At 48.2% G+C, this 15,286-nt stretch overlaps 1 protein-coding gene across 4 annotated transcripts in view; it reads right to left on the minus strand.

Moving 5' to 3' along the window:
* Positions 1 to 6,529, minus strand: part of SEPT6 (septin 6) — a 76,128-nt gene extending 69,599 nt beyond the window's left edge. For 3 of the 4 annotated variants that reach the window (XM_012809660.2, XM_003796999.1, XM_003797000.3), the window contains exon 1: positions 6,184 to 6,478. In XM_012809660.2, coding sequence (XP_012665114.1) covers positions 6,184 to 6,213 — 30 coding nt within the window. In that variant the 5' untranslated portion in view covers positions 6,214 to 6,478. Of the gene's footprint in view, positions 1 to 6,183 lie in introns of all 4 variants that reach the window. The other variant, XM_003796998.1, reaches the window with a different exon arrangement.
* Between the last annotated feature and the right edge of the window lie 8,757 nt (positions 6,530 to 15,286).

Here is a 15,286-nt window from a genome sequence, read left to right on the forward strand (position 1 = left end):
GCCACAACGCCCGGCTATTTTTTGGTTGCAGCCGTCATTGTTGTTTGGCGGGTCCGGGCTGGGGATTCGAACCTGCCACCTTAGGTGTACATGGCTGGCGCCTTAGCCAGTTGAGCTATAGGCACCGAGCCCCCACTCATTTTTCAAAAGGGGAAACAGAGACTCAGAAAGAGGAAGTGCCTTGTCCTACACCACAGAGTGATTTGGTGGCACAGAATGGTGCTAGGATGCAGGCCCCTGTCAAGCAGACAGCCACTCTCAAATGGAAAAGCTGACTCAAGTGGCAGATGTGTTTCTTTATGCTAGTAAAATTCCAAGACATCAGGCTGTGGATGGTCAAAAGTAGAAGGGTCAAAGAACACAACCCAGAAGGCTGTGGGCTCACCAAGGTGGCTCCGGCCCATGGAAAGCCACTGAGGCCGTCAGTGCTATGGAGGGCCTGTGCTCCTCCTCTCCACTTACCTACCCCCCACCTTTTCTCTCCCATTCCCCGCTCTTCTGACTCCGGCCTAAGCCTCAGGCTGGCCAGCTCCTGAGTTCTGCTCCAAAGCCACAGAGCTAATGAGCCTGCCTAACTCCACCAGCCAGAGTCTAGGTAAAATATGTCCACCTCAGGCCAGGGGTGACCCCTGCTGAGGGTGGGTCAACTTGTCCACAAAAGCCAGATTCCCTTCAAGCCAGGAAATTAAACAGAGTTTTTCTAGGTGCTCTGGTCATTGTTACTTCCAATCTGCTAAAAAAAAAAAGTTTTACCCAGAGGCCACTGGGTGAATGCCCAACTGCCCTCTGGGGAATCTGAATTTTCCTCTGCCTCCATCTGGTCTTGTTTAATGGGGATCTGAAAAAAACCAGTTCCTGCTTCAGCGCCAGGCCAGCGTTTGGTGCTGGGGGCCTCCGATGTAAGAGGAAACCGAACACCACCTCACACCTCATCAGGGCCAGGAAGCAGAGTTCTGCTCCTGTTACCCCAGGGCCTCCATTAGGGGTCAGAGAAGGCCCTGGCAGGGAAAACCTGAGCCCTGAGGCCTGGCCCTGGGAAGGCCTGCAAATCTTTTCCCGGGTCACTTTTAAGTGAGTGTAAAGGATGACCCCACGCCAGGCCAGCTGAGAGCAGCACGCTGCATAATTCAGCAGATGGCTGCCTCTAACGAGAAGACTCTGAAGAAGAGGATAACATTATTTCTCACCCTCCTGAGCATGTGGCCTCCTTCCTCTGTGCAGGCAGCAGAGAAACCCACGGTTTCAAATCCCAGCAGTAAAAGCCTCCTCCTGCCAAACTGAGGAGGAAGGGTCTGTGTTTCTAATTTATTCTGCCCCCCCCAGTTGTTACTTAAAATAATCCATCATTACATGGCTGATGGCTCCAAGATTTTTATTTAAAGCAATATGGAGAAGAAGAAAAGAGAAAACCCACATAACCCGTGACTGTGCTATCTTGGATTTAAGCTGAGAATCTTTTTAACATCAGGCAGTCTCCAAATCACCCAAGTATACTCTTCTCTGGCCCTGAAGGGTGCTAAGGGGGATGCAGTAAGAAGAGGGGGACGTGGGGGCATGGCAGGATTTTAATTTCTAAGAAGCATTATGAAAAGACAAGTATTTTTTTTAAAGGCATCCGTGTCATCTGGTAGGTGTTTCATTGTGTCATCCAATGACCAGCAGTAACACTATGGACTAAGACCCATGACATTTATCCATGATTTTCCTCCTCTCTCTCTTCTTTTTTCCATTTGTCTTGACTATAATTTTAACATATATGCAATGAAAAGCCCTTCTCAATTGTTCATGCTAATTGATTATTTGTTTGTTTGTTTGTTTGGGACAAGGTATGACTCTTTGTCCAAGCTGGAGTGCAGTGGCACAATCACAGCTCACTGCAGCCTCCAACTCCTGGATTCAAGCAATTTTCCCACCTCGGCCTCCTGAATAGCTAGGACTACAAGGCACACATCACCATGCCTTGCTAATTTTTTTGTTGTTGTTTGTGGGGGAGGGGGGGTTTATTGATAAGGTCTAGCTAGGTGGCCCATCCTGGTTTCAAACTCCTGGCCTTAGGCAATCCTCTCGCTTTAGCCTGCCGAGTCTCTGGGATTACAGGCATAAGCTACCACGCCTGCTTAGTATTAAACTGTGACTCTGATCATCCAGAACCCAGACAAGTCCTGAAATCAGTTCTATTTAATTTTCGAATACCTTTTTTTCCCAGAGGACTTATCTTCCTAATTAGTTTTGCTCAGGCTAATGCAATGGGTTTATTTCCATATAGCACACCAAGGCAGGGGCTGTGCTGGGTAACAAAGCCAACAATTAACAGAAAATTTACAGCAGAGACTTCATGAAACAAATGCTATGCACATGACTAAGATCAAAATCTCATCATACTGTACAGACAAATCACTCTGGTAATGCAGTTTTGTAATAAGAACACTACTAGCACTCACATTTCCAGGATTTAGGACGTGAAGAGGAAATAGGGCTCATTCCTGCTTTTCATCTGGAAGCTCTGAGAGAGCACAGTTCCTGTCTGCCTGGGCCACCACTACATCCCCAGCACCTGGCACAAGGCCTGGCAGAGTTAGTGCTCAATAAATAGGTGCTGAAGTAATGAATGAAAGTAAGATGGGTGAATCAACAAATCAAATGTTCCCAACTCAGAAACAAAAGTGAGATCTCAACCATCTTCCCATTTGCTATTTGATGCCCTCAGGAAGCCTTTCCTGTGACTCCCATCCATTGTTGGATCAGGTCCTCTTGAAATGAATTCTCATGGCAGGCAGGCGCTCTCCTATAGCACTTATCGGATGATAATTATATAGTTATTTGTGTCTGCCTCCCCCACTAGATTGTAAACTGCTTGAGGGAAGAGGCCATGTACCTGTGGGAAGGGCACTGTAATTCTCCCTCAGGTTTGGAAAATCTCAAACACAGAGTAAAGCTGGAAAACCGTGTAGTAACAACTCACATACCCTCAACTAAGATTCAACAATTTTTAATATTTGGGGCCATGTAAACTTGCTTTGGTGCTGTATTCCCTGTACAGCTATGTGAATATTGAGGTTTTGAATCTTCTCTCCACCTATATGCGGTTGCTCTGGGACAGTTTCCCCTGGCCAATCCCCACCACCACTAACTTGGTAGGGTAGAGTGAGCCCCTGCGAGTTCTTTCATTTGGGAGAATAACCATTACCTGGATTGCTACTGGAGAAAGTATTGTTCACACGGTGCTATTAGTTCCAGCCAGAATCAATGAGCTGTTCTTTCTGTGGGCCAGCACTTAATAGTCTGGACTCCAATGTGCAACATTGAAAGAAACAGCTAGGTGCATAAGCCAGTAGATGCAGCTTTGGGGCCCCTATGCTGTGTCTCACTAGGTTACCTTGGATAAGTCATATAACCTCTCAGAGTATACACTGTATCAATAGCAGCCCCAGCCACCAATGCCACCTCATGGGTGGAGGGGTAGAGGAGGGCATCCCAAAGATCTTTAATAGTTCTCCAGTCATTTCACAGTATCCACAATTTGTCTCTATAACTAGCTGTAAGCTTCAAAGCCATCCACTATGTCTACTGCTTTTTTTAGTATGGTTGACAAGGGCCAGCCATGCTGGACACACACCAATCAAATAAATACCCATGGATACAGTGGAGAAATAATGTTGTCACCCAGAATCTTCTGTGGTGTTCATTCAAACAGGATGGAATTGTATTACACAGACCAGAATTGAACTTTAAGTTACATGCATGCCATATAGGCCCTACCCAACAACTCTAAGGCCTGTTTTGATCACAGTAACTCACAACTGACTCTGGAAAGGACTCCCCCCAAACACACACACCAGGGCATTACTCCCGTGGCACCATGTCTTAAGCTAGTCACACCAAGGTTTATTCTCCAGTCTTCTCTTCCCAAACCCTGGAAACATGTTCCTTGGAAGAAACAAGCAGCAACCAGACATCCAAGGTCTCTTGAGGTAATTCTATCTTCCCTGGTGAATTATAACTTCTTGCAGACACAAAGCAGGAGAGAGAGACAAATGACACATAAACAAGAGCTTCACTGACTGGGGGGAGGGGGACCTGGAGAATGACGTCAATTTTCCCAGAAACCCATTTATCACGATAACAAGGTCTCAAGTGCTCAGGCTGCTCTTTGAGCTTCAGAATCTGGCGTATAATTATGTTCTTCATCATACAGTATGGCAAGGCCAACCAGAGCAAACCGGAAACATGCAAAGCAAACCAAGTGGCCCTAAACCACCTCCTACCCCCCATTTCCATAACAAAGGGGTGCTCTGGGTTACTTGAGTTGTGCCTGAGGTGAAGCACAACCTTCTGGAATGTTCCCCTTTGCAACATCTGCCCTGCAATGCTAATCCCAGCAAGGGGGATGGTGAGACAGTATGAACAGGTCGATGCAAATTCATTAGCTGACAAGAAAAAATCATTAGTGTCATTTTTGTTCACTAAAGATGGAGCAAGTGTAATCCAGGAGACTAATTCCTCTACTTAAGCTATGTCATCTCTAAAATACAAGTAACAAGGAACAGAAAAGCACTCTGAGAGCCCTCAAAACACTAAAGAAATACATATTACAGTGCCATTCTTGGAGAAAAGAGAATTATCTCAAATTCTTTCATCACAGAACATTGTCTCCTGGTCCTTCCACATCATAACTGCATATAAAGAGTTCTGTGCTGGGGTGTGCAGGAGGTGTGGGAGGTTTCTGGTCTTCTGAACAGGGACAAAAGGGTGGAATAAATTAATACATGCCCTGTAGAGAAAATACTATCTGATTCTGGATTCAGACTTTGAAAACAAATCAATTTCAATTACACCAGATACCTAGAGGCGTCTTTTTTTTTTTTTTTTTTTTTTTGCACTAGGGTTGCATTGCAGGAACTAGTCTCCTAAATAAGCTACAAGGTTTTAAACCATTTTAAAGTGGTTCAGAGATTATCATCAGGTAGGATTTGGTGCCATGGGATTTGACCTATCTCTTTCTCCCACCTCTTCCTCGCCTGGAGGTGCCAGTGGGCTTCTTAAAATCCCAAACACGCATGGATAAATAGAACAGCTAGGGTGCTCCACCAAATGGAATAATTTCCCTTTGCAACCAAACTTCTGGCCAAAAAAACAAACGTGGGGCCTCAGGTCACTTCGACATGATTTCTCTGCACAACCTAGGCTGGAAAACTTCAGTTCTTTAAATGAAGATTTTTTCCCCCCAGAGTCAATCGCCAATCAAAAGAGAGACAGCACTAATTTTGGAAGTCTCACACTTATTTTCCTAAGTCCCCCATAGAAAGAAGCCAGCTCCACAGGTTTTGATACACAAGCCTAGTTACACTGAACACGCACCCAAAACAGATCCCCAGAGGCCCGCTCAAAACCATGCCAAAATACACAGCCTGCCACCTACAGGCCAGCCAACTGCACCCCACACTGACGCACAAATGGGACCCAGTGGCACAGAGGACCAGCAGAGAGGCGTTCAGACACGGACCCACACTACAGAGGTGAGCATACTCAGAGGAACAGGCAGACTTTTCTAGGGTCACAGACAGAATCCGGGCGCCGTTGCCACCCGCCCGGGAAAGCACGAGAGCGCGCGCGCACACATATATGCGCACACACTGATACACACAGACGCAGTCACATATGTAATGCATATGGAGAAACCCTACTCCAGCCAGTCACCTCCCCGCCCCCCTCAACACACTCTCACTCACTGCCTTCTGCCCCAAGCTAACCCAACCCCGCGTTTCTCTTCCAGTTCAGGCCAGGGTCCCAGTGCGCAGCTGTGCGTAGGGGCGCAGCAAGGCCGGGGTGCCAGGGACCCGGAGGGCTCGGCGGCTCATGCGGCCATTCATTCGACAACGCCCCAGCGGTGGGGCCGCAGCTGCAGCTAGCGAGGCGCCGGCGCTTACTGCAGCTCTTGATTAGTGCAAGTTCGGCTGCCGGCCCGCAGGCTTTGCCAAACCACCCCCCCACCGCGCCCGCCACCACGGTTCTCTGGGACAGCCTAGGGAACTGAGCCACTGACCCCGAGAGCAGAAGTCCCGCGGTGCCTCGGCTCCTAGACTCTGCCCACTGTCCTCCTTTCAGCGGCTGTAGCGGCAGCCAGGTCTCCTGACCCTCTCCAGACCCCCGCCCCGGGCGCTAGCACCCAAGCCCCGCACTCACCACCTGGCGAGCTATATCGGTCGCTGCCATCGCTCCTGCGTCCGCCAGGGCTGCCACGGGAGCCGCCGCAACGGGAGCTACTGCACAGGAAACAGAGGAGCTCCTCCGACAAAGAGAAAGTGTTACACTTCGGGCGCGACCAAGTCCAGTGGGGGGAGGTGCAAGGGAGGGGCCCCCTCGCCGCTGGTCCAACCCCAACCTCCCCTCTATCGCCCACCTCCCTCGGAAGTTGTGTATGAAGAGGGGGCGGATTTAACGCACCGCCTCCCCAGACCAAGAGCTCAGTTCCAATACTCCCCGCAACCCCAGCCATAGGCCTCTGAGAAGGGGGGCGGGGGCTCCCCTCAGTGACCACGTCCTCTGCCCCCCCCGCCACTGAGCTCCGTGGTACGTCCCGACCTCTGCTGAATTGTTACACCTCCTGCTCTCCCTGACATCCAGAGTCCCCAGACCCTGGAGGCTGGAGAGGCGCCTCCGCCCCTCCCTCCCTCCCGCGCTCAGCTCAGCGACGGAGCTCAGCAGTCCTCTTCTCCCTCCTCCCGGCCCTTGGTACCCCCTCTTTCTCTCCACCGACATCCCAGGGTGCTTGTGGGGGAGTGCCTGGCCACTGGAGTCTCCATGCACCGCTGTTGTTCCCTCTGTCCCCAATGACCGCGGAGCGCCGCTGAGGCGGAGCGGACGTGGGGGGAGCCTGCGGCACCTGCCGCTCACAGTGGAGCTTAGAAAGGGGGCTGTTGTCAGAAGCCGCACTGCGGCCCGGCAACTGAGCTGTGACACGCGGAGTCCGAAGCCAGGGGTCCTGAGACGCCCTCTGTTCCCCAGAGATTTCCAAGCCTCGGGTGCTGTGGACTGTAGTTCCGTGGAGCCGAGCTCACCACCGTTGGGCACTTTATGCAGTTGGACCCCACGCGCCTCGTCTCTCGGAGCTCTAAACAGCGTGAGCACAAGCTCAGACAACTCACCCCTTCTAGTGCCAGGGCGCGATGGAGTCTCGGAGGAAGGGCTGGGGATGCAGGTCCCGAGCTCTATCCAGTAGGATGGAGAGGCAGGTGACCGGGAGTGGCCTCCAATCTCTGTCCCGCTCCCTGATTTCCCTTAGCTCTAATTCAACTCTGGACAAGGCAGCTGATAGTGTGTGCTTAGAGGACCTCCCTAGGTAGGAGTTATGCCTGCCTGCTCTCCTTTTCTCGCCAAACGCCCGCTACAGGTCCTGTCCCTTGCTCTCAGCACCTCTCCACCTCTCGGGTCTTGAGACCACCCGTCTTTTCCAGGATTAGCCCCTTACTAGCTTCTTGTAACTGGAGAAGCCTGGTAGATTTGGCATGCCTGAGGCTTAAACGGGCAGGACACTCCATTCCAGTCCTCAAAAGGGCAGGTTCCCGGGACTTGAGAGGGACTCCAAATGGAGGAGGAGTGGCCAGTCAATGGGGGAAACCTGGGCCCACCAGTTCCCAAAGGAGCACAGAAGGTGAACCCACAGGTGCTCAGGGTGGCAGGAGAGAGGGAGGTAGGAGAGAGGACAAAAGAAAAGTAGGAACCAGAGAGAAGGCACCTAACCTAGAAGCCCTTGCCTAGGAGAAGGGAGAAGAGAAAATAGAATGGCTACGAGAAGAGCTTCCCTCGTACTTGGTTCCACCTGCTGGGGTGGCGCTTCTCGCACTCAGCTCTGATGTGCCTTTTTCTGCTTGAGAACAAGGACTCAAAGTGCATCTCCAGTGCCAAGTGCAGGGCCTGGCATCGGAGGCACTCAAGCGGAGGGTAGAGGATTCCCATGGGGAGGGAGGAGCAGAAGAAAGAAGAGACACAGTGTGGGATCAGCAGTAGGGACCGTCATGAAGAGCCAAGTATTCAGTGGGTGCCTACTGCTCCATCATTGTGCTGGAGACTCAGGAGTGGCCCGAAGAGAAGAACCTGGCATTCCTAGGGACCAGTACAGGGAGTTCTGTGCGATGGAAGATGCATGCTCACAGGGGAGATGGCAGTAGCAAAGAGGGGCAGGCAGAGTCTCCAAGACCCTCTGGAGGGCCTGGAGGAGAGGCTGGGCCCAGGACTGGGGTGACAGTGACACTCCAGGGCTATATTTAAGAGCCACTGTAAGCCTTGGGCCCAACTGGATGGGGGCATGGAGTCAGAGGTGACTGGCTTTTCCAGGCTGGGTGTCTGGGAGACAGATCTTCCCTGGCAAAAGCTGGGGCATCATGGACCAAAAGGCCCCAAGGCCACTAACTCCCATCTGGGCTTGGGATTTAGATGGTGGCAGGACAAGAAGCGAGCATTTGGAAGCCAGAACTGAGAGCTGCTGCCAGGAGGATGGGGCCAAATCCAGAGGCCTGCTGAGCTCCTGTGTGCTGCCCTCCGGCCTTAGCACTTCCTGCTTACTGAAGCTCTAGACATTTCTGCCCAGTCCTGAGAGGAATCCTTAGCATGGAATCCGTGGTGTCCCACCCTTGTGCCTCCCTTGACCCACCTGTCCCTAGAGACTACCAGAACCCTGTGAACACTGGATGGACCTTGAAGACCTGGACCAAGTGGGCAATTCAAGTCTCCTGCAACAGTTTGGTCCCTCTAAGACCTGCTGGTGTGTGTCTGCCAGTGTGGGGTTTTTTTGGCAGTTTTTGTCTGGGGCTGGGTTTGAACCCACCACCTCTGGCGTATGGGGCCGGTGCCCTACTCCTTTGAGCCACAGGCACCGCCTAGTATTTTTTATGGATGTGTCAATGCATCAATGTGTGTGATGTTGGTGTTTTTGCCAGTGTGTTTGTGTGTTTCAGTGTGTGTCAATGTGTATTTTTGGTTTGTGTTGATGTGTATCACAGTGTGTATTTCAGTGTTGTTGTTGTTTTTTTGTATGTGTGTGTGTCAAGTGTAGGGAGGTTTTAGATCCTTTTGTTCTGGGCTTTACGTGTCTGAGAGGTGTGAATTATGATGCTCATTTCAACAAAGAGGTTTGGAAGCCACCTTGGTCACTGCCTCCCAGTCTTTGGTCCCAGATCACCTTCCTGAGCACAGGGAAGACATGAGGGCTGAGGAGGCAAGAGGGCTCACGAGTGGTCAGACGGTGCGTTTTCTTCCTGAAGTGTGTTGATGAGTGAGGCTGAAAGACCTCCTATGAAGCCTTGTGTTGGGCTCGCCAGCACTGTCACAGACATGTATGTGCTTACGTTTGATATATCCTTGCAGGGTCCCTTGGGCCCAGCATGATGTCTGGCAGGTGCTCAATCAATGTTTGCGGAATGAAGAAATGAGCAGAAGCATATAAATGAGCCATGTTTAGTATTTCCCCTGTCCTTAAAGAAGCTGGGCAAGCAGGTGACTGTCATTAGCATGCTAATGTTGTTAGTGGAACCGACTCCGCTGCCTGGGTGAGGGGAAGTGGCTAGCCCTGCTCGACAGGAGTGGCCCTCATTGGAGCTAAGCTTTAGAAAGGCCACTCGACCACTGGGGTTGGGATGCTAACATTGTATAGGGAAGCATTGAGGAAGCAGAGAGGGAGAAGAGGGCAATGAAGTGGATCCAAGAACTCAGGAAAGGGCTTTCTTTGTCCCGCAGCTGTGGCTTTGTGAAAGGAAATGAGGACAGCAGCATTGGTCACAAATGGAGAAGCCTGAGAACCTGAAATGTAAGATCAGAACACTGGAAGAGGAAGACAAGGGGAAACAGAGGGAAAATGATCTGGGATTAACGAAATCTAGACATGTCAGCGGAATCAGAAACTCAGTGAAGGGGCTGAGTCAAGATGAACTAAGGATTCTTTTGTGTATTATCACCTGCTGCCTCTGGTTTTATATTAGTATTTTCCAGTGGTTCTCAAAATGTGGTCTTTGGCTAGGAGTAAAAGCGTCATCTGGGAAATTGTAAGGAACATAGATTCTCGGGCCCAATCCCAGACTCACTGAATTAGAACTTCTAGGACTGGGGCCCAGAAATCTGTGTTTTAACAAGTTTTCCAGGGGATTCTGATTTGTGCTAAAGTTTTCAGACCACTGGTTTATCTGAAGTCCAGCCCCTGTAGGATGGGACACAGGATAGGTAAAGTTTGGTAGGATATGGAGGGAAAAGTTTGCAGCCTAGGCTATTGTCAATAATGGCAGGACCTGATGGATTTCTACGATGGGCGGAATGAGGGTATGTAGTGCCCAGGCTTGGGGAAGGACTGCCAAATAAGGAGTAGATGGGCTCGTGTAGGGAGCTGGAAGGGTTTGAAAGACAAGCCTTGCCTCCTTTGCAATTTTACATTCATTCCACAAATATTCATTGAATCCCAACTGCATATCAGCAGCAGCTGTGCTAAGTGCCAGAGGACTCAAGAAAGAATGGGTGACAAAACCCCTATCTCAAACTAAGGGCTGGTCTATTCCATTGCCAGATATCTTCACAAACAAGCAATAATGTGATGAATGATATAATCAGTCAGGAGCAAGACCTTGGAGAGGAAAAGACCCCAAGAAGCAAGGGAAGGTACCTCAAAGAAGAGCCTTTTGGATTAAGTCCAGAAGAATAACTAGTGGTTTATCTGGGAGTCAAAGGGGAACAGCAGAGGGAACAACATGTGTATAAACAGAAAGGCTAGAGAACATTTAGGGAATTCCAAGTCTTGGGCAGAAGGAGTAATAGGAGGAAGGGACAGTGGCCATATATGAGAAGGGAAGATAAGATGGGGCCAGATCTGGAAGGGTCAGGTTGGTCATGCCAAGTTACTTAAACTTTTTGCTCCAGAGTAGGGATTCTGAAGCTGTGGTCTTCAGAGACAATGCCTAGTCAGTCAGAGCCTGAAACAGTGCCTGGAGCACGTGGAATGCTCGTGGTGCAACAATGACAACAAAAAGAAAGAAAGGGAAGGGGGGAAGGAAGGAAGGAAGGAAGGGAGGGAGGAAGGGAGGGAGAAAGGAAAAGAAAAATCAGTTAATGGTAGATGTGCAACAGTGCAACAACAACAAAAAAGGAAGAAAGGAAAAGAAGAGAAGGAAGGAAGGAAGGAGGGAGAGAGGAAGGGAAGGAAGGAAGGATCAGTTAATGGTAGAAATTTCCCTATTTTAACTTTTTTATCCATAATTTTTTCTAAATCTTTGACAGATGCTTCTACTTATCTGCTAGCAAGCAACAAAACGAATGAACAAGTAGCAATTGAATATGAAACAGACAATCTCAGTACTGATCATGCTTAATTCAACAGTTTATTTTTTCATGGACATCTGTGCTTGTGGCTATGAATTTATATTGAACACACATAATGTAGATATACTTTCAGCTAGCAGAAGTGTTCTTTTGAGAAGAGTTTTATTTCATATGGTGCAATTTAATATATCAATTATTTCAGGGTGTTCTGGAAAGAACACCACCACATCCAGATGCTGTGCCACCCAAAGTAGTTGGAGAAACTATCCCCGAAGAGTTTTGAGTGGGGGAGTGACATGGACATATTTTCAATTTGGAAAGGTCAGTCTGGCTCCAGCTGGGGCAAAAAATTGGAGCAGAGGATGATTAAAGCAGTTAGGACTTGAGAATAAGGATACTGTTGCAGCAGTTCAGGCAAGAAATGACAGTGACTGTGACATGGGAATGCAGTGGCATGGATGGAATACTCAGCATGAAAAGGAGGAACCCATTAAAGGCCTTGTGTACCATGCCAAGGATGCTGAAGTTTCAACCTGTAGAGCATAAAGAGCCCTTGAAGCTGTATTTCTTAATGGGTGATTCCCAAAGCGGCTGCATCAGAATTACCTATAGTGCTTCTTACAGATACAGAGGGCTAGACTCCACCTCAGGTCTGCTGGATCAGAACCTCTGTATAGGAGAAGAAATGTGAGTTTGTACCAAATGTGTTCTGAGGCACATTATAGTTGGAGAACCACTTCCTGAATGGTTACTTAACAGTGGCACGGCACAGTGAGATCCATATTTACTCAGATCACTTGAGTTACTACAGTGAGGAACTAATTGAAGATAAGACTACAGACAGGGAGACTGGTTAGGAGGATGCTACAGGAGCCCTCGGCTGGCATTATACACATACACTGGGCCGGAGCCAGAACTTGAGGGAATGCTGGGTGCCTCCTACCCACATCATGACATACCAGTCATCCTTATACCCTGGTGTGTACATACTTAGACAAATGATATAATTTTGTGTTTCCTCAAACAATTCCTTTTTTAAATTTTTATTTATTTATTTATTTATTTGAGACAGAGTCTCACTATGTTGCCCTCGGTAGAGTGCTGTGGCGTCACAACTCACAGCAACCTCAAACTCCTGGGCTTAAGCGATTGTCTTGCCTCAGCCTCCCAAGTGGCTGGGACTACAGGCACCTGCCACAACGCCCAGCTATTGTTGTTGTTGTTGTTGTCATTGTTGTTTAGCAGGCCCAGGCCGGGTTTGAACCTACCAGCTCTGGTATATGTGGCTGGTGCCCTAACTGCTGAGCTACGGGCACTGAGTACCTTAAACAATTCTCATTTGCCAAAATTAGTCTTCAGAAGTCTTCCCAGAGTCATAAAGAACAATCATGTAAAATGTACTGAGCAACAACCAGATCTAGGGCACTGTACTAGTCACTGTGGGATGCAGAAAGAAATATAAAGTCTCAAGTTTCCATTCTCAAAGAACTTAGCGTCTAATGGGGAGGCTACACATACACATCAAATAGAAAATATCAAATATGTCATAAGGCATTATCCAAGGTGCAGTAAATATAGACAATAAATATCAATGTTCTATGTCTCGTTGGTAGTTACATAGCTGTTTGCTTTATAAATACTGATTTTGGTGTATCCTTATGCTTTAGGAATTCTTTGTGTGTGTTATATTTCACAAGGAAAAAAAGGTTAAAAAACTGGCCAGGTGCAGTGGCTTACAACTGTAATCCTAGCACTCTAGGAAGCCACAGCGGATGGATTGCCTGAGCTCATGAGTTTGCGACCAGCCTGAGCAAGATCAAGACCCTGTCTCTATTACAAATAGAAAAACTAAGGCAAGAGGATCACTTGAGCCCAAAGGTTGAAGGTTGCTGTGAGCTATAACACAACAGCACTCTACCCAGGGTGACAGCTTGAGACTCTGTCTCAAAAAAAAAAAAAAAAAAAGGTTAAAAAAGATGATTAAGTTCTGCGAGTTGGATTACATTGACCCAAAAATACGGTATAGAATCTGGAGAAACAAGGTCTCTCTACTCAATCGCCTTACAGTCTTCCATGGATGAGTCACAAAGACTGTGACAGTATTGAAATAAGAAGACACAAAGATGGATAAAGATGGTAATGACACCTTAGCAAGATACTGGCTTTACCATCACCACCATTAGTCATCGATCAAAATGAGGTCTCCATGCTGGGCACAGTAGCTCAAGCCTATAATCCTAGCACTCTGGCGGGTCAAGACAGGCAGATGGCTTGAGGTCAGGAGTGTGAGACCAGCCTGACCAAGAGCAAGATCCCATCTCTACTAAAAATAGAAAAACCATCCAGGCTTGGTGGTGGCTGCATCTGTAGTCCCAGATGCTCAGGAGACTAAGGCAGGAGGATCACTTAAGCTAGGAGTTTGAGGTTGCTGTGAGCTAGGCTGTGGCCATGACACTCTAGCCCAGGCAACAGAGAGAAAGACAGAAAAGACAAGGTCTCCATTTGATATCAACACTTTGTATTTATGTACTGATTTCTCTTTGTACCCATACACATGTGTACACATAGGTACATGTAGGGAACACGCATACCTGGCCATCTCATTCCAAAACAGAGCCCATGGGTCAATAAACTAGAAATAGCACATGGAGATAAAAAGAATTCAAATATGCTATTTCTAGTGGGTTGATATAATTGCTGTGATTAAGCTTTGTATTCATCTGGATTCTCCAGAGAAACAGAATCATTCGTGTGTGTATATATGAGATTTATTATAAAGAATTGGCTCAGCGACGCCTGTGGCTCAAAGGAGTAGGGCGCCAGCCCCATATACCAGAGGCGGTAGGTTCAAACCCAGCCCTGGCCTAAAACTGCCAATAAATAAATAAATAAATAAAAGAATTGGCTCACATGATTCCAGAGCCTGAGAAGACCCACAGTCTATTGTCTGCAGCCCCAGGAAAGCCAGGGGTGTAAACTTCCAGTTAGAGTTCAAAGGCCTGCAAACTGGGAAGCCAATAGTGTAAGTCCTAGTCCAAGGACAGGAGAAGACTGATAGCTCAGCTCAGCAGTCATGCAGAGAGCCAATTTAACCTTCCTCTGCTTTTTGTTCTATTCAGGCCCTCAACAGACCGGATGCTGCCCACAGTGGGAAAGGCCATCTGCTTTACTCAGTCTACCAATTCAAATGCTAATCTCCAGAGCACCTTCCTAGACACACCCTATTTCTGGCCATCCCTTCACCCATAAAATTTTGACACATAAAATTATTCATCACAAGTTTGAATATGATTTTTAGCTTTCTGAAAGCCATAGCAAAAGGAGGAATAATGACTGGCATAGTTTTATGTATTTCCTACACACAAAAATCAGTATGTGATTCAATAACCCCACAAATATTTATCACACTGTGTGTCAAGTGGTAGGTAGACCAGATGTAGAGATCAATGCTGAGCAAAAGCAGACTTGGTCCCTGGCTTCATGAAGCTTACAGTCTAGTAAGGAAGACAGACAATTACTAATCACATAAACCCCAAAATAACACTGCAACAAGAGCAATTAAGGAGGTATTCATGGTGCCCTCAGAGACTATGACAGTGGGGATGCGTATTTGCCTTAGTCCAGCAGTCTAGCATTTTAGTCAAGGAGGCTTCAGGAGGAAGTGATGTCTGAATGGAGATCAGAAGATTAAATAGGAGTCAGAAAGATGAAGGGAGGATGGGAGTAGGAAGAATATTCCAGACAAAGGGAAGGGCATGTGTGAAGGCTCTATTCAAAAAATAGAAAACTGGCTTGGGGCCTGTGGCTCAAGCAGCTAAGGCACCAGCCATATACACCTGAGCTGGCAGGTTTAAATCCAACCCAGGCCCTCCAAACAACAATGATGGCTGCAACCAAAAAATAGCCGGGCGTTATGGCATGCGCCTGTAGTCCCAGCTACTTGGGAGGCGGAGGCAGGGGAACGTCTTGAGCCCAGGAGTTGGAGGTT

The sequence above is a fragment of the Otolemur garnettii genome, unplaced genomic scaffold, assembly GCF_000181295.1.
Source record: "Otolemur garnettii isolate 467f Iridium unplaced genomic scaffold, OtoGar3 scaffold00110, whole genome shotgun sequence".
In the NCBI taxonomy this organism is placed as follows: Eukaryota; Metazoa; Chordata; class Mammalia; order Primates; family Galagidae; genus Otolemur; species Otolemur garnettii.